Raw genomic sequence first — 18,241 nt, 5'->3', positions numbered from 1 at the left:
TTTACTGAAAGGGTTGCTAGACATTGGAACAGGCTGCCCAGGGAAGTGGTGGAGTCACCATCCCTGGAAGTCTTGAAAAGACATTTAGATGTAGAGCTTAGGGATATGGTTTAGTGGGAACTGTTAGTGTTAGGTCAGAGGTTGGACTCGATGATCTTGAAGTCTCTTCCAACCTAGAAATTCTGTGATTCTGTGTGATTCTGTGAAGATGCAAAGCAGGGCATGAAGTGGAATGTCAGCACCAGAGCCTACCTGAGCAAGTTAAGTGATGACCACCATGTTGAAACAGAGGTTATTTATTTGAGGGACTGGTGTGGCAGTTTTAAGTATTTCCCGTTTGGGTATTACAGGTGATGCCCAGTCCTCAGTGTGGGAGAATTATCCTTGGGGCAGGTGAATGGTTTGGGTAAAGGAGTGGGAGAGAGGAATCGCGGGAGGTAGATGCAGAGAATAGTCAGACTTGCTAGTGTCTCTGATAAGCACTGGCCTTGGGCAAGGTGGGAGTTGAGCAGCCTGCTTCCACTTCTCTCTTATACAGATGTTGTGGATGGAGGTCTGTAGGCTTGGTATGAGAGGCTACTGAGGGACGGTGTCTTGCCATATGAGGATGGTCCTTATCTGGCAGCAGAAGAGAATCTTGAAGGCCATGGTGCCTGGAGTGAAACCTTTCATTTGATTATTTGTAAAATGAATCTTAATGAAATACATGCTAAACATACATATCTTTACTATTTGACTCTCCACACAAATCATGCTAGACATCACTCCAGGGAAGGGAACAGATAATGTAAGGATATAAAGGAAATGGTTTTAGTGTTAGGAAAAAGCGTTGGTGTTAGCATTAGTTGATAAAGTGAGAGGAATGTCATAAAAGAGCTGGGGGGAGAAAGAAGAGATTGGAAAGCTGGAAGAGGTAGGTGAAAGGCTGGGCTCCTTCGTCTCCACCAAGACAGGGATGCCTTGTTGGTAAGCTCTGCACCTTCATCTTTTGGAGAGGAATACCTGAGATAGCATTTTGCTAGCACTGTTATCAGATATGAGCGCTATTGCAGAAAGGGTGTTTATCAAAAACAATTCCAAATCTCATATAGAAAATAGAATCATAGAATCATCCAGGTTGGAAAACACCTCTAAGATCATCTAGTCCAGTCCCATCTGTCACCTTATTAGAAGTTTTCAACTTTGTGAAACTGTCTCAGTGAAAGTTGTTGGCAGGGCTCTTAAACAGGCAAGTGTTTGACTTTGATAGGCACCTTTCAATGTGACACAGATCCTACTCCCACTCCACCTAGGTCTCCCACAAAAAGTTATTTACAACAGAAGCCATTTTATATCTCATGGTATATCTCTACTTCCTTTGGCAGTGTGAGAAAAATCTCAATTTTCTTCAGACAGGATCTTCTGCAAAGCTATTTTATTTGTGATTGGAATGGCGGAAGTCCTGTCAATTAAGAGTGCATTTTAGTAAACAAATCATAACCTTTTATTCCCTATTACCCGACGCCTGATCACCTCCCGTTTCCTCATTGACTGAGTACTACAGGTTCACAAGCTACCCAACACTCCTCTATAGCATATATGTACAATTTTCCTTTCTTTCTTTTTTTTTTTTTTTTCCAACCCTTTAATTTCTCCTTTCTTATGTTTTGAGAATTTGTGATCTTTGTTTTACTATTCTCACACTGCTCATCCTATTTTTCTCAAGCTTCTACCTTGTTCTGGAACAGTGAGGGGCCTTCTACTGTCCACTTACCTACTTTGCATTTCTCCTTGTTATGACTCCACAACTACCTTTGAATACAGAAAACTAGTTCTCTACTGCAAAAACACAACTTAGTTTCTCACAGCAGCCTTTTCACACACTCACTCACAACGGAAGTCTGTACTCTCTCTGTCTCCAAATCCTAACCCTAACTCTGAACTTTCTGTGAAACAAAACAATTTGTGGACTTTGACTGATTCCAAAGTGCTGCCCATACAGCAGGGCCCCATGTGCCCCAAGGCTCCAAGAGCCCTGCTGGCATATCATAGTGGGACTGGCTCTGGTCTGCACTCAGCTCACAACCACAAGATGTGTGCTGCTGTGTCCCCAACCCCAAAGGCACATCCTTTGAAAGTCCCTTCACAGTCACACTAACAATGGGAGTCTGTGTTTTCTCTCTCTCCAAACCCTAAGCCTAACTCTAGACAGTGCCCAGGTCCAACACACACCACACACAGCACTTCCATGAAATGCTGCTTGCAGTGGAAGCAATTTATTTAGTAGCCCTTGATTTCCTTTGGCAGCCTTTTAATGAAATTGCTCACAATGGGAGTCTGGACTTTCTCTGTCTCTCTCTAAACCCTAACCCTAGCCCTAGACATTGCCTAGATCCAAGAAACATTTCACCTAGTGCTCCCAAGAAAAATTGCTCACAACAGAATCTTTTGGTAGCCCTCCACTTGCTTTGGCAGCACTCTCACAACTTCAGTCACAAGGGGAGTCTGTGCTTCCTTTCTTTCCAAACATAAGGACAGGGATAAGACAGCTCCCAGGTCAAACATTCGTCCTAGCAAGAGCTCCCATGAAAAAGTGTTCCCATCTGAAGCATTTGGTAGCCCTCAACTTCCTTTGGCAGCCCTTTCACAACCTTAGTCCTAGAGAGAGTTTGACCTTTCTCTCTCAAAACCTTAATCCTAACCCTAGGCAGTGCCCTAGTCAACACCCTCTTCCAATACCCACCCCACCTAGGCTCCCATAAAATAGTGCTCACAACAGAAACCTCTTGATAGTCCTTGACCTTCTTTGGCAGAATTTTCACAAACCCACTCAAAAAGGGAATCTAGCTTAGAGCTTGGGGATATGATTTAGCGGAGGACTGTTAGTGTTAGCTCAGAGGTTGGACTCGATGATCTTGAGGTCTCTTCCAACCTAGAAATTCTGCGATTCTGTAAATATTAATTCGGAGAAGTTTTAGCATCTTCCCCATCTCAGTAGCACATATGAAGCAAGGAGTGTTGCCTACATATTCATTCTTAATTCATCGCTCTCTAATTTCTAATCCCATGTTTCACAACGAGGAGCAGCCCAACGATCAAGTGCAGCAAGGACCTGGGCCAGCACCCCGGAGCCCATGTGGGCACGCCTCGGGACGGAGCAGCCCACCTGACCCTGCGGGGACTCTGGAACGCCCCCCCACCGTGGCCCTCCCCTCCTCTGCTCGCTCTGCACTATGGCAGCTTCCACCGTCCCAAACTGCCCATGCTGTCTCTCTCCAGGTGCCCACACAGGTTCCGAGGGAGCCTTCAGACCACCTCCCTGGTAAGGCAGCTTGTGCTGACGGGCCTGCTTCAGTGCCCCGCGTCTCTTGCTGGGGGAGCAAGCTCTCCTTTTCTGAGAAGAACTTGCTTCTTAGTTCCAACCTGAACCTTCCCTGGCAAGGCCTGACAACCACCACCATAAGAAAACAGATGTTTTACTAAGACACACTGAGAAAAGCAGGGATGGAAAGTCAGTTGTCGGGGTGGGAGTCTTCTTCCTGAGAGGAGTCCATTCTCCTGTCCACGTTGGCTTTCATGCGAGCTGCCAGGCGGGAGAACCTCCGTCCTGCTGATGTGCCCTCCAGGCTGTAGAGGTGCCCCAGTAAGGAGAGGCAGTGGGTCTGCTGAAGCATCCAGGCTAGCTTCTTCCTCCTGACACACAAGAGAAACTGCTGAGCCCAGAGGCGCGGCTGTAGAGCACCAAACCAGACTGGGCAGGGGAAAGTGGGGTGGCAGCTGAGACACGTACACCTCCTCAGAGGAAGGGAGCTGGTGCTGGAAGGGCTGCTGGCACGGAAGTGGGCAAATGAAGAAGTGCTGCCAGGGGCAGCCAACCGCTACAGAGGGTGTGCTGGCACTACAGCACGGGGGGGGGGGAAGTGATGCCAGGCACCAGCAGGAGAAGGACTATCGCAACTCTGAGCCTTCTCCTCATCACGCCCTTCCCCCCCCCAACCTTAACCCAACCCCATCCCATCCCTTGAGGTCACTGCCTTCCTTCCCCTGTTAAGCCCGTCCTCCCTGTTCACATCTCTTCTCTGTTCCCAGCCACCCCAGCCTCATCCGAAACGTGCCAGCAGGTGCATCCCTCGGCACAAGCTGCTTTCTATGCAAAGGCCCAGGGACTGCACAGGGGGGCAGCGTGAGGCTGCACTGGCCCCTGTTTGACCCACATGTCGTGCCTTAATGCCTCGGTCCTGCTAATGAGCTATGGCACAGCTTAGGCGTGGCCTGAAGTCCAGGCAGGCCTGGGCCTGAATGCCTGGCACCAGAATACTCTTCCTTTCCCACGCTCTCCCTTCTGCTGCTTACCGAGCCTCTAGCAGAAGAGAGGGTGTTCTTCTGTTTGTGGCACAAAGAGCACCCTGAAACCTTTCCCACAGAGACTTGACAAAGGCTCCGGCGCATGTCTGAGGGAATCGCTTTTTCAGAAGGCTCAGCGCCTGCCTGGTCGTTTTCTTGGCCAGCCCCACGCGTCCTAGATTACAGCAGACCTGCACAGGAAGAGGAAGCCATGCAGACATGGACCGCTTTCCCAAGCCTCTCCTCCTGCAGAGGCTGCAGAAATGTATAAGGGGCTGGCCATAGCAGGGACACCCCCTGCAAGAAGGGCGTCACCCTGCCGCTTTACCTCCGCTTTGAGGCTGAAGAAGGTCACCTCCTCAAAGCAGTCTAACACAGTTGCTGTCTTCCCCATGGAGTTCCTCAGGACCTCCACTTCGTTGAGCTTCATAAGGGCCTTTGAGCAAGCACACAGGCAGCAGGTGAGCATCGGTGCAGAGCCCCCAGCTAGCTCCACCCTTCCCTCTTGCCTCCTGTGGCACCTGCCTTAGGAGGGCCCGCATCTCCCCATGTGATCCCTGCCCTAGCACAGTGCCCTGTGGGCTCAGAGCTCAGGCACCAAGGGAGCCTTCAGACTGCCTCCCAGGTACTGCAGCTTGTGCTGACGGGCCTGCTTCAGTGCCCCGCGTCTCTTGCTGTGGGAGAGGCAAAGCGCAGGAAACAGTCCGGCTCTGCCCCCACTGTTTCTTTTGGGAGGCCCCTCAGCGGGCGTGTCCTGTTGCAGTGGACTCCAGGTGCAATGTGTGCTGGCAAGCAGGGTCACTCACCATGTAGCTGTTGGAGACGTGCAGGTAGGCAGCCGCACACTCCAGCAGGTAGTAGAAGGCTCGGGAAGCATTGCCTGTTGCCACATAGTGGCGAGCCAAAGGCATAAGCACTGATTCAATGACGGCTTCGCATTTGCAGGAACACTCGCCACCGTCCTTCTCTTTGGTCCTGCTGGGCTGCACACTTGTCCATTTGCCCTCTGGTGGAAACCGCTCTGACGCTCTGGTCAGAGGCAGGTTGCCAGGAAAAGAAGAGAGCAAAGAGCAGATGAGCATCACCTGAGATGACCCTGCTCTCCCTACGGGTAGCAACAAACCCCTATTTCCTGCTGTCTCATCCCAGCTCCCACCCCACAGCCAGCCTCCTCCTCCCAAAGCTGGAGTCCCAGCCAGCAGCCAAATGGCAGAGCTCCATCTGTCTCCTCTGGAGCTCGCTCATTTCCACAATCATCAGAACCTTGTCTCCTCACCTGAACTCCTCCTCCGAGAAAGCCTGCTGCGGCTGCAGGGCATTTGCACTACCTGGGAAGAAGAGAGCGTGTCAAGGGACTCCCCACATAGCCCGGGCTAAGAGCTGCAGGCTTGCAAGGGTCCTGTCGAGCAGACCCAGGGCACAAGAGCTGCGGTGATCGTCCTTGTCCCCTGGCTTATCCCTGGTGTTGGGGACCCGGTGGGCCCCAGCCTGCATGGGCCTGGACTTCCAGAGGGAGGGGGCTCCGCTGCACGGCACACAGCCTACCTTCAGGGGTGTGAGTCCTGTCCTTCTTCAGGTGTTCTCCAGCGAGCACCAAGGCCTCCCAGCTGTGCCAGTCATCCTCGTCAGCAGAGCCCCGGCAGTTTTCCTCATCCTGGGGACTGGGGACGGCGAAGCGGTGGAAGGCCACAAAGTCCCCTCCGTGGCAGCTCCGGCATTTGTGCGCGTGCTTCTCCAGGAAGGCAGCACACTTGCGCTGCGTGCTGGCCCTCTGTCTCTTGGGCCACAGCTCGTAGGCTGCCTCCTGCAGCAGCGGGGCACAGAAGGCCAGAACGCCAGCCTGCTGCTCCGTGGTCTCCTTGCTTGTAGACGGCCTCTCCACCCCTGCAAGGCAATGGATGGTGGCCTCAGCCAGAGTGGTAGAGACATTCCCAACAGCCGCTGGGAATTTCCCTTTGCACAAAGCTGGTGGGGGAAGGCCTCCTTCAGCTACAGCGCTCCTGGGTCTACGTTACTGCCACCACTTACCGCTCCCTGCCTGCTGAGAGGTGGCCGGCCCCTCTCGAGCATCTTGGATGTCTCTGGGCACCCCTGTGTCCTTCAGCCACTTAAGGATGTTGTCGCTCACCAGCATGTCCAACAAATAATTCATCTGCTGCCTGGTGCAACTGGGAAGGATGTGAGCCAGCAGCTGGGTGGTAAACACTGGCCCTATGATGGCTGCAAACTTCAAAACCATCTGCTTCTGCAGCGTGATCCGGTCCAGCTCAGCCAGTGCAATATCTGTCAAGAAGAAGCAAATCGTCTCTCTCTTTTGTGTCCCGGAGCCTGAGCTTGGAGAGGCTGGACGGTTCCACCACAGGAAACAGGGTAGACTTTGGCCTCTCTTCCTCAGGATGGCACCTGGTGGGCAATTGGAGCCCAGGGGAATGTCTTCAAGATGGCTCCACTCCTCTTGCAACCACAGGCCACAAGGCCCAGGGATAAGAGCTCCTCCACCACGGATGGGGAGGGCACGATCCTGCGGGTACATGCGACCCGTGATGCGACCTACCGGAGCTGAACTAGGCTGATGCCCAGCAGCGCACACAGAGAGCAGAGAGCGCTTTCACCACCTCAGAGCTGGACTTGGAGCTCCCCACAACTGCTGTGGGCCTCACAGCCGGCCCACAGCCCGGAGGGGGACATCTGTGTCCTTAAGCACAGAGCTCTGTCTGCTCAGACCAGAGTTGCCTTCCTGGCAGGGCCCCCCAGGCTGAGAGGGTGCTTCTGCAGCATGCTGATGCCCAGCCCCTCTCTCACATGCACCCCAGGAAAGGACCCCAGCACAGCCACGAACTCAGCCCCTCACCTTTCAAGGCAGCCGGCAGCACGGTGGTCTCCAGGCTGACATCTGCTCTGACGGTGCAGACCCTGCCACTGTTATTCCCAGCACTGGAGCTTGAGGTGGCTGAGACAATGGGTGAAGCCTCGACTGCAGAAGCTGGGAAGAGAGAGAGAGAGAGCATGAACAAGGTGGGGCAAGTCCAACCTGTCACGGTTGGGTGCGCTTCATGGCCCGCACCGAATGCGGTCAGTGAGCAGGGCAAACCGGTTTCCACCGCAATGGTTTTGTCTGCATTGCCCTTGCAACTCTTTTTCTGCCTTTGGACCAGCTGCCCAGCTGTACTGAACGAATATCCCGCAACAGAACGCAGCGGTTGCTACCTTTGACAGCGCTCCCTCCCACAGCCAGGGAAATTGCCAGTGATAATCCAAAAGGCAAAGCCCATGCAGGCTGTCCCCAGGGCAACAGCACTCTGCTTGGCATTGCTCTTGCAATTACTGCTCTTGCGTTACTGCCAAGCTCCTCAGTTCCCAGCGCCTTTGCGGGCATTTCTGGTTTTGGATTACACTTTCCCAGGTCTGACCCTCTCCTGCAGAAGGGCTTTCTTCTCGAGGGAGCTGGTGGCTTGCCAAGGTGACAGCAAGGTGTGCAGGAGCCCACACCTCAGCCAGATCAAGTTCTGTCCTGCTGCCAGATCGGACTCTGCCCAGACTCACTGGAAAGCCACAGGACACGGTCGTGTGTGTGTGTGTGGGGGGGGGGGGGGGGGGTGACGTGCAACAGCATCTAGCCAGTCCGCAACAAGAGTGCTTACCGATCAAGCCCTCCCAGTTGTCCTCTACTATTTTGTCCTGCCTCCCAGTGCTGAACAAGAGCATGTTGTTGCGACGCAGGCAGCGCAGCAGTTCCTCACAGTAATATGGGATGCCAGAGCTTCTTTGGATCAGGAACCTGGGCAGGAGCAGACCCAGCAGTGACCAACACCAGGGAAGTATGGTGCAACACAGTTCTGATGGGCGGGTGGCGAGTCACTCAGGCCTCACAGGGTAACCAGCCTCTTTGTCACAGCTACGGCTCACTTCAGAAGGGGGCGGTCCTCCCACTGGCTTGGGCGTTTGGGACCCCTGACCCTACACTGTTTGCTGGAGTCCATGGGGAAATGGTCGTGGGCAATGTCCAAAGCACAACACAGCAAGCCTGATCTTCCCTGTCCTCAGGAGCCCAGATCTGCTCTGGCAGCTGGCTGGACCCCTGCTCCTGGGAATCCCTACTGCAGCCTGGCTACATTGGTCAAAGCCTTTTTCACACCTCAGCCACGCTGAGGCTTGGGTACCCATCTCCCTCTGCTCTCCTCTCTCCTCTTCTCTCCCTTTTCCTCCCTGCCTTGCCCTCCCTCCTCTGCAACAGCAAAGGGCTGTCACTGCCCACGTGCTGCGTCCTGGGAGCTGCCTATTTTTAGCTCACACCTGCTGTGGTGAGTCTTAAGGAGAAACCCAGGTCCTTGCTGGAGTCAAGGATGCTGCCAGAAGGCCCCGTGCTTCCTTTCCTGCGGGGCGACTTCCTTCCGTGGCAGCATAGGTCCAACCCCTCCGGAAGAGCTCCGTGGCCTGCAACATACCTTGCTAGATCCCTGGGGATGCTGACCACTCCAAGGTCCTGGCAGACTTTCTGCACCACAGCTGCAGGTTTCAGCTCTTCCAGATGAAGACAGCTGATTCTCTGGGACGTTGTGCTGTCTGCTGCAGCTTTGAAAAAGCTCTCCGTTCTCTCGTGGCCAGGAGCTAAGCTCATCACCATAAAGAGCGTGACGCTTTGGAGCACGGGCCACATGACAGTCCAGGAGGCAGGGTCGATGAAGTGGGCGTTGTCGATGACAAATATGCCAAATTCTCCTCCAAGGGTCTGAAAAAAGCAGATGGATCTGTGTGGAGTCTGGCGGATTCTCAAGCATCCTCTAGGGGAGGAGATGCAGCCTCTCTCTCCGGAGACGGAGAATACTCAGAAGTCTCTCCCCAGCCGCTTCCCTCTTCAGAAGCTTACTGGCTTTTCATTTCTGCGAGACTTTAAGGCCTCCTGGAACATCACTTGCCCTTCTGAAGAAGGGAGCTTGGGCAAAGGAATGCAGAAGGCGTCAATCCTCCTCCAGGGCACATACCCTCCAACTTAACAGGAGGCGAGCTACGACGAGGCATATGGGGAGGGTGTGAGAGGGGCTTCTGGGAGGAGGGGCTCCTGGGCCCTGAAGGGCGGTGACCCTGGCACATCGTCCTGCTGCCCACTCAGGCTGTTCTGATGTGGAGCCTGCAGCGGGCAGGGTTGTTTTCTTTCTCTGACCCAGGTAGAAGGAGGAACGCTCACCTTCTGTAGCACTTTCCTACAAGTCTTCTGCAACTCCCTTTTCCTTTGAAGGTCATGCATCTTGCAAACCTCGTCTGAGATGGCAAACTGGACAGGAAAGCAGAGTCAGAAAGAAACATCATCCTGGGACCAGGCATGCCTATCCACCAAGCTAGACGGCAGAGCAAAGCGCCTCTGCTTTTGCATGAGGTCAGCGCAAGCCTCTCTTCACTGGCCTTTCCAGGGCGCTGACCAAGACACCTGGCACATGCACAGGACATGAAGTCACCACAGACAAGGAGCCTCCCTGGACCCACGAATCAGAACGGGGTGCTATGAGCACTGCAACTCCCAGCCCAGCAGAACACCCAAACAACCACCAGACTACCTCAGGAGGCCTCCCTCTCGCTCTCACCTCGACGAGGAAAATGTTGTTGAGGAGGCAGTAACTGCTCTCTTCTATCGCCCCTTGGAGCTTGGCCTGCAGGGTGCGCTGCCGGTCCTTGAACGTTTCACCCGCCTGCAGTCCCAGGGCCCTGGCCACCAGCATACAGACGGCAGAGAAGGGCTGCCTCATGTTGGCCTTGGTCAGTTCCATGGTGACAACCCTGCGGTGCAAAAGCAAAAGGCAGTTGAGCTGCAGAAAAGGCCCCCAGTAGCCCACGCCTGCCAAGACAGGAGAGTTAGAGACTCACGCTGCCTGGTTCTTACTGCAAAGGAACGCAGGGTGCACAGTCCTGGGGGTGTGGGCGGAGGGCCAGGCACAGGGCAGAGGCATCGCAGTCTTCCACGAACGTCAGGGGACGGGCATGGGAAGGGGCTCAAAAAACCCACTTACCTGTGCCCAGTGGCCTGGCCCAGAAAGGCCAGCTCAGTAAGTAAGTGGCTCTTTCCAGAGCCCAGAATGCCTGCGTACGCCAGGATGCGCGGCTGTCCCAAAGTCTCATAGGCCTTCAAGCTGCGTTCAAAGAGGTCAATCTCCACCTCCCGACCTGTGAAGACCAACCAGGAAACAAGCTGTTGCAGCATGCTGAAAAGCAGGGCAGCATTCCCTTTTGCTGGCACGGCAGCTTCCCTCCACCACGTCAGCAAGCCTGCCTACACCCAGGCCTCCTTCCAAGCCCCTCATCTCAGAGCCGCCTGCCTGCTGGCCACACGGCGCAGCTCCTAGGAGCTCTTTCCCCTCCGCTTCTCCTCCCACAGGCAATGAGATTCAGCCAGCTGGACGCAGCTCCCCACACTGATCCAGCCCAAGACTGGAGGGCACACTTTGAGGCACTGCAGGCAGCTGCGCCCAAAAGGCATGCCAAACATCTCACTGCACCCTGAGCCCCAGAGCTCTTGCCAGCACCCTGTAGCTAAGGTGGCGTCTTCGGGCCTGTTGTGGTTTTGGCTGCGATACAGCTCCTTGTCTTCACAGGAGCTTGGAGTGTGCTGTGATGTGCTGGACTTGCCACCAAAGGAACGCCGAGAACACACTGAACTCTTGCCGAGCAGTGCTGGCACAGTGTCAAGGCCTCTGCAGTTTCTCATGCTGCCCCACCAGCCAGCAGGCTAGAGGAGGGAGGAAGGGAGCGAGCGGCTGTGTGGGGCTCAGCTGCCTACCGGGGTTAACCTCCAGCAAGGTGCACTGCTTTGGGCAAAGGGAAGCAGCTGGGGTTCTGAAGAGCGAGGACTTCTCTACCTACCCAGCAAGGGGCCATAGTCCGACCTCTTCTTGGTAAGACCCATGTCAAAGATGCTAGAAGCGGGAGAAGACAAAACATGAGTTTCACTTAGTTGTTCAGAAGCCAGGGAATATAGAGCCTGCTGTGTTAGGGGAGGAGACCCGCCGCAGGTAACTGCTTTTCTTTCCAGCAGCATGCTGTCCGGAGCATGCTCCCCGGCCAACGTTCGAGTGGACATGCCAGGACAGCTTCAAGCACGAAGAAGGCCAGCAGCCATGGCGGGACAGCAGAAGGTGTTGGGAGTCCCTCGCCAGAGGCCAAAACCAAAGAAAGCCCAGATGCGGCAAAGAAGCCAGGGTGTGCTGTTGGCTAGTAGACTGCTCTGCCACCCTGGACAAGCAAAAGAAGCCTCTTGGAAAGGAGGACCTGTGTCACTTAGTGGCTCAGGACACCAAGCACCTGGCACCTTTGGCTCAAGTCTTTTGATAGTTTTCAAGAGACAGCAACGTTAACATCCAAAAGGTCCTCCAACCCTGGCCCGGAGGGACAGCTGAGAACTGAGCAGGCAGACAGGAGGAAGAGTGGCCCAGTGGCCCACCTTTCCCCAAGGCGACATGACTGACCCAAAGCTTCCTGCGCAGAAGGAGCTGGGAAAAAATTCCTCCTTGCATCAGAATGACCTCTGCCTTAGCCTTGCACATAGTGGAGCAAACACAGAGCAGGGAGGGAGCCCAGCGGAAAGCCGCTTGGACAAAGCCTGCATGGCTAGCGTGCGTCTCCAAAGCCAGGACAACCTTCTGCACCCCACTGGCGTCACTCGCAGCTCTCTTAGCAGCAGGAGACACAAGGGCAGAAAGGCACAAAGCAGACCCATGCCAGGCCTTTGGATCTTCTTGGCCACAGGGAAGGGATGTCTGTGGGAGGCCAGGCTGGTCTCTTGCTGCACAGCTCCTCTTTACCGGTCAAGGTTGCACCCTTGGCTTCCCCTTGTGGCCCCATCCAGATGGCTCGGAAGACACTCACCACTTGTCGGTGATCCCCACATATTGATAGATAGCGCCGGGATCTGTAACACCTTTCAACTTTGTCTTCGGCAACTCCTTGAAGAGGTAACTGGGCAGGCGAGAGGCCTTGTAGGTGTCTTCATCACAGGACACCAGCCTGGGGTAGTGCACCATCAAGCGGGCACCCCAATTCACCTTATGGCCAATCACTGCCATGGAGAGAGAACACATTGACATGGTTAGGAAAGCAGCCTTGCCCCACCCTTTAAGGCCAAGGGCTACTTCCCCTTGTTGTCCATAGGTGCATGCCTAGTGCACTGCACCAATGAGCACACACAGCAAAGATCTTTTAATTAATTCATTATATAAATATATATATATTATATAATTAAATATTTTATTATATAACTCTGCAGAGTCAGGTGCTTGGCGATCTTCCGCAAAGCCAGCACACCTCTGACTTGAATCACCGTTACTTGTACACAGCAAACTTGTGAAAGCTATCTCTTTGGGTACTTCTGATTGGCTATTACAGCTCACCTAACTTATGTCTCCTGAGTTTGCACATTACAGAGAAAGAGTGGGGGCTGGGGAAGTGGGGACACATCAAATCCCACATTAGCATACGTTAGCATTTTGATGGGTACGATTTTTAATACGTTTATGACCCTTAATGAGCAAAAGGTTACTACAGATTAGTCTGGAGCTGTTGTTCTCCTCCTTGTTTTCACCTTTTGTCCCTTATCTCCCTTGCTGCTGCTAGCTCAAGGCTACCTGTCTCTCTGTTCCCTTATTCTCTCACCTAAAAGACTATACAAGCTATAGAAATACTACACAAGCTACAGGACTCTCTATATTCTTCAAGGTTTCCTTGTTTTTCCCAGCTTTGGGACTACACCCTCAGGCACAGGTCAACCCCGCAGCAGGGCAAGCTGACCCAGCGGGAACCGCAAGTCTGAGCCCATTCTCCCACCTCAGGTCGAGACCTGTGACATCTGGGCCGCTCTCGGCAGGCTGTAGCATATGTGCTTGCCCCAGCCTTCCCATCTCTTCATGATGGATGTGTGTGTGACAGGTGTGCTTAAGCACACCCACGCCAGCCTCCCACTCTTCAGACTAAGGTGCGGTACCTGTATGTTCAGCCCTCTCCGGATGGCCACAGAGGCCGTAGAACATCGTCCCGCTGGTGACCCCAATAGACATTGCCCTGGCACACAGGGAGAGAAGTGCAAATTCAGTGGTGCCTCAGGCGCAGTCCTGCTCGTCCCGCTCTGCCACTTCCCACGTCTCCCCTTGGCACCAACCAGGGACACCTGCTGTCCCACAGCCGGTGTGTGCCTCGGGGACTTGGAGAGCTTGGGGCACCACACACAAGGGACGTGGGGAGGGTGCACGCAAGACGGCTTGGACCCTTCCCCTGAGGCCCGATGGCTGTGACCTGCAGCAGGCCACAGCCCCTCTCACTAGTGGAGGAAAGCAGGTGCTACCCACAGAGCACCTACAATGCCAGCGACTTTGAGATTAGGCCAGAGCCCTGTTCCTGGCAGGCTGTGCTTGGAGGGACTGCGCCTGGCTGCCGTGAGCTAAGCCCAGGGGCCACCTGCTGCCTCTCAGGGTGCTGCCTCAATCCTGCCAGGGACAAAGGAGGCCAAGCCAGGAGGCCACGTCTCTTGCTGGTCAGCCCCCTTGCGCTGTCCCAGGCAGCACGCATGCCCTGCAACACCGCCACACACTCACTCAAGTTTCCTCAATGATCTGGAGCACGTGCTGAAGATCTGAAGAGCGCTGTCCAAGGCACGGGTGCTCTCGTCATGCAGCTTTGCTCCAGACATTCCGAACACACAGAGGAATGTACAGCCCTGCAGAGGACAGATGCAACACATCTGGTTACAGTGCCTATGGCCAGCAGCTAATGCCGTTCCATTGCAGTCGCCAGGGAGACCAGTAGAGCTGCAGGTCAACACAAAGCCACAGAGGACTGATCCCACCAGCAAGGCAGAGCTGCTCCTCAGTCCCTCTCCACTAAACAGACACAGGCCACCCTCTGGGGGTGGGATTGCTCCCCCACGCTCACCTTATCAAACAGAAGGCTTTTGTTGATTTCACCCTTGTGAGGACTGATGATTGTTGAAATCATCCTGTTGGCATCACGGAGGCCCCTCTGAAGATCCAGTAACCTGGCCTCTGCAGAAAACTGCAGCTGGATAAAGAGGCTGGTGACTGGCCGTAGCTCAGACCACAGGTGCAGCGGCATATCCACGTCCAGCTGGAAGTGAAGAGCACGACAGCTTTGCCAGCCTGTTCTCCCGGCGGTTCCTCTGGGCCCGTGCCACGTACCGAGGGAGAGCAGGCATGTTGGCAATACCAGGTACTACTGGAGGAAGGGTAAGTCCCCTGCTCGGTGCCAATCGCAGGCCAGCCTGCGGCAGGCAGGTCACAGCAGAGTCATAGCACAAACGACAGAGGGGAATGTTCCAGCAACACTGCATCTTGTGGCAAGTACGGATGCGAGGGGCGACCCTCTGGCACATCCCAGGGACTTGAGCAGACTCGCCCCCTTGTCCTCGCCTCGTGCCCACAGCACGTCCAGAGCAAGAGTCATGGAAAAGACAGAGGCAAGTCCACCTCCTGCCACCCGTGCCTCTTTGAGGAGCAGCACAAAATGGGCAGTTGCCTGGCACGTGCAGCACCAGTAAGCCTGGCATCAGGTCCCCTGGGTTCCCGCCCCAGGGTGCTTTTTCTTCCATTTGTCTGTTTTCACGAGAGCTCCACCCATGCAATGCACACCTTCTTCTGCCCTCCCAAAATGCAGCCTCCAGCAGCAGCGGCCTTACCTTCCTGAGAGGAGCTGCTGGTATGTACTTCTGCATCTCTGCTGCCACTTTAGGACCATTGGACACGAGAAAAGCTGGCCTTAGGTGCCCTAAGGGAAGCAAACGCAGGCCTTCACTGGCAGGACGGGACTACAAGGGGGTTGAAAGACGGGGCTGGCACTGGGCAAAGCAGAGCAAAGATTCTTTGGCGTTTCCTCCTGCTCCCCTCTGCAGCTGCTTGGCCAGAGCCATCCCCTGGAAGGAGGGGATGGCAGCGACAGCCTCAGCTGAAGCACAGGAGGGACAAAGGCACGAATGCTGACTGAAAGGTGGAAGAGGGCAGGGGGAGTTCCTCCCTGGAACTCTGAAGCAGGCAGGCCCCATTTTTCCAGCCAGTCTCAGAACACGGTGAAGCAGGGACTCACCTATCCTTTCCAAACGCTGCATCTTCACGTGTTGCTCAAACTGGCCTGCAGCATCTTGGCGTTCTGATCCAGACATGTGCTCCATCCTCTGAACCTGCAGACACGCAGAACAAAAGTACTGCCACTGGCCTCCCCAAGGAGCCCCGGGAGACACAGCCCGCCCCTCCACTCTCACTTTCCAGAGAAGGGCAGAACCTCTTGGTGCAGCAAGCCCACCTCTCTGGATTTTCAGCTGGGACGGAAGTGCCTCTTCAGAAGGACCAGAGCCACGCAGGCATCACCCAAGCATGCCCCAGCTCTCCAGGACAGCTGCGCGACCCACGGGGGACATTGCTGGTGGGGCCCACACCCTTCCTGTGCTTCCCTTGGCCAGTCACACCAAGCAAGCACTACCCAGAGCTACCCCTGAGGTGGAAGGGCAACTGCTTCAGCTCTCTACCAACCCTTACAGCTACAACTCTCTCCACGTCCAGCGCCTCAGCCTTCTGGCATCTGCCTCCTTCCCTCTCAGGTGCAGGTCTTCAGAGAGGCTCTAGAGGCCAACCTGTCCACCTACCTTCAGAACCCGTTTGCCACCAAGAAGCCTGGTCTGGATCTTTTCCTGCTCACACAGCTTCCAGCAGGTGGGCGAGACAATCACTTCACTTTTAACCGCAAGGTTTTGGGCGTTCATAACTTCCTCCAGGGCCTGGCTGCAGATGAAGTACTGCTGATGGTACCTGTCTCCAGCAGCCAGTACGGTCATTTGCCCTGCGGAGATCCCTGGGGAGAGAGCAAGAAGCAGCATTGACACCGGGGAGCAGAAGCAGTCAGCAGCACTGGAGAGTGCCAGGGCTGTGCACGTGGCACAGCTGACCCTGCAGCGCCCATACCTATCTTCAGGTGGAGCTTCTGACCCACGTGTGTGTCACGACTGCCATGCTTCTTCTGGATTTGTTGGCAACACTGCAGCACCAGGCTGATGGTCTGAGGCAGCTGAGCTTCTGATGCTCTCCACAGCACCAGCACAGCATCCCCTGGGGAAAGTGAGGGGAAGGGGAAGGCTCTCCTGAGGGACAGCAGCAAGTGGCCAGCCGGCGTGCAGAGGAGGACGGGCTTGTGGGAGGGCATCCTCCTGAAGGACAGCACCCTGGCCACAGGGACCCCTCCCCTCTGCCAGACCAGCCACAGCACCAGCCAGGGCAGCAGGGCAAGAGGGTGGGTGGCGGGGGGACCCTCTGCCCAGCACTCCTCCGCAGCTGCAGCAGCCCAGGGACACCACCGGAGGGATTGCTGCGTGGCCAGAGAGCTGCTCCATCAGGCCAGAGCACAGAGCAAGTGGCTCCCGCGGGAAACACTGCACAGCAGCAGGACATGGAAGCAGCCTCCTCCTAAGGACATACCTCCAAACTTCAGGATGTCTCCTCCGAAATCCAGCACAACTGTGGAGAAAGAAGGGAAGGCAGAGTTATGGGGCGCCTTCTTCCGGAATCCGTGGGGCAAGCCACCTGTAGCCACAGCCCTGGCCCCTGTACAGCGAGTTGGGAGGCCACACAAGCACAGTACGGTGCAAGCTGGAAGGCACCTCTGGAGAGTATCTGCTCCAGTCCCGCACCCCGTCTCCACTCAAGCCGAGCCACTCAGAGCCACCTGCCCGGGGCCACGTCCAGACGCCTGGTGAAGATCTCTGAGCGGGGACACTTGCAAATGCTGCCAAAGTGGTGGCCACCACATGCTCACGGTCAGAGACGTCCCCCAGGATAAGGGGCTCAGGAGGGCCACACACAGATGTCAGTGCGAGCCTCCCTAGGTCACTGGCACGCTGGCACTCACTGGATGCCCCCAGCCTGCCTGCGGTCCTAATGGCACCAAAGCCGTGTTCCATCGTGGAACTGCAACGGTCTCTCTGCAAGCACAGAGACAGATGCTGAGAAAGCAGGTGTCCCCTTGCTCATACGATCAGAGAATGATCTAGGCTGGAAAAGGCCTTCGAGATCATCAAGTCTGACCATCCACCTAGCCTACTGAGTCCCCATCACTAAACCATCTACCTTAGTGCCACGTCCACACATCTCTTAAATAGCTGCAGGGACTGGGACTCCATCGCTTAACTGGGCAGGCTGCTCCAGTGCTCAACCACAACCTCCTTGAAGAAATTCTTCCCAGTACCCAACCCAAGCACAGCCTGCCCCAAATCGAGAGCCTTTCCTCATGGCCTCTCTCTTGTCACCTGAGAAAAGAGACCGACTGCCTCTGCGCTGCAGCCTCCTTGCAGGGAGGTGGGAAGCGCAATGAGGTCTCCCCTCAGCCTCCTCTTCTCCAGACTAAACAACCACAATGCCCTCAGCTGCTCCTCGTAACTCTTGTTTTCTAAACCCTTCAGCAGCTTTGATGATCTTCTCTGTACACACGCAAGCAACTCAGACATCCTTCTCGTGGTCAGGGGCCCCGAACTGAATGCAATATTCGAGGTGTGGGCTCACCACTGCCGTGTCCAAGAGCTATCACTTCCCTAGCCCTGCTGGCCACACTAGTTCTCATGCAGGCCAGAATGCCATCGGCCTTTCTAGAGACCTGGGCACGCTGCTTGCACATGTTCAGCTGGCCGCCAAGCAGCAACCCCACATCCTTTTCTACTGGGCCCATTTCCAGCCACCCTTCCCCCAGGCCTATGTGGCTGCATTAGGTTGCTGTGTGCCAAGCGCAGGACCCACCACTTAGCCTGGTTCAGTGGCATGTGACTGGACTTGGCCCAGCCTACCTCAGCAAAGCCTTCCCACCCTCAAGCCAGTCAACCGTCCCGCCTAACTTGGAATTGTCTGCAAACTTACTGATGGAGGGTGCATTCAATCCCCTCCTCCCTCCT

The 18,241-nt window shown here is 55.2% G+C and overlaps 1 protein-coding gene across 1 annotated transcript in view; it reads right to left on the bottom strand.

The window, feature by feature from the left end:
• Positions 1-4,738: 4,738 nt before the first annotated feature.
• The window catches only part of LOC309890263 (adenylate cyclase type 10-like), a gene marked incomplete at its 3' end in the record, with an annotated part of 14,421 nt that continues 918 nt past the window's right edge, over positions 4,739-18,241 (bottom strand). The window contains exons 2-22 of the mRNA XM_082783946.1: positions 16,779-16,817; positions 16,269-16,412; positions 15,953-16,158; positions 15,397-15,490; positions 14,993-15,081; positions 14,233-14,424; positions 13,896-14,017; positions 13,289-13,365; positions 12,178-12,367; positions 11,176-11,228; positions 10,326-10,479; positions 9,903-10,095; positions 9,509-9,595; positions 8,769-9,052; positions 7,965-8,101; positions 7,175-7,306; positions 6,352-6,606; positions 5,869-6,207; positions 5,600-5,651; positions 5,130-5,352; positions 4,739-4,759 (exon numbers count right to left, since the gene is read on the bottom strand). Coding sequence (XP_082640072.1) covers positions 4,739-4,759; positions 5,130-5,352; positions 5,600-5,651; positions 5,869-6,207; positions 6,352-6,606; positions 7,175-7,306; positions 7,965-8,101; positions 8,769-9,052; positions 9,509-9,595; positions 9,903-10,095; positions 10,326-10,479; positions 11,176-11,228; positions 12,178-12,367; positions 13,289-13,365; positions 13,896-14,017; positions 14,233-14,424; positions 14,993-15,081; positions 15,397-15,490; positions 15,953-16,158; positions 16,269-16,412; positions 16,779-16,817 — 3,083 coding nt within the window. The remainder of the gene's footprint in view (positions 4,760-5,129; positions 5,353-5,599; positions 5,652-5,868; positions 6,208-6,351; positions 6,607-7,174; positions 7,307-7,964; positions 8,102-8,768; positions 9,053-9,508; positions 9,596-9,902; positions 10,096-10,325; positions 10,480-11,175; positions 11,229-12,177; positions 12,368-13,288; positions 13,366-13,895; positions 14,018-14,232; positions 14,425-14,992; positions 15,082-15,396; positions 15,491-15,952; positions 16,159-16,268; positions 16,413-16,778; positions 16,818-18,241) is intronic.

This window comes from Aythya marila, assembly GCF_965140915.1.
Source record: "Aythya marila genome assembly, chromosome: Z".
Classification (NCBI taxonomy): domain Eukaryota; kingdom Metazoa; phylum Chordata; class Aves; order Anseriformes; family Anatidae; genus Aythya; species Aythya marila.
Note: the sequence above shows the minus strand (reverse complement) of the source record. Positions and strands in the feature narration are given on the sequence as shown.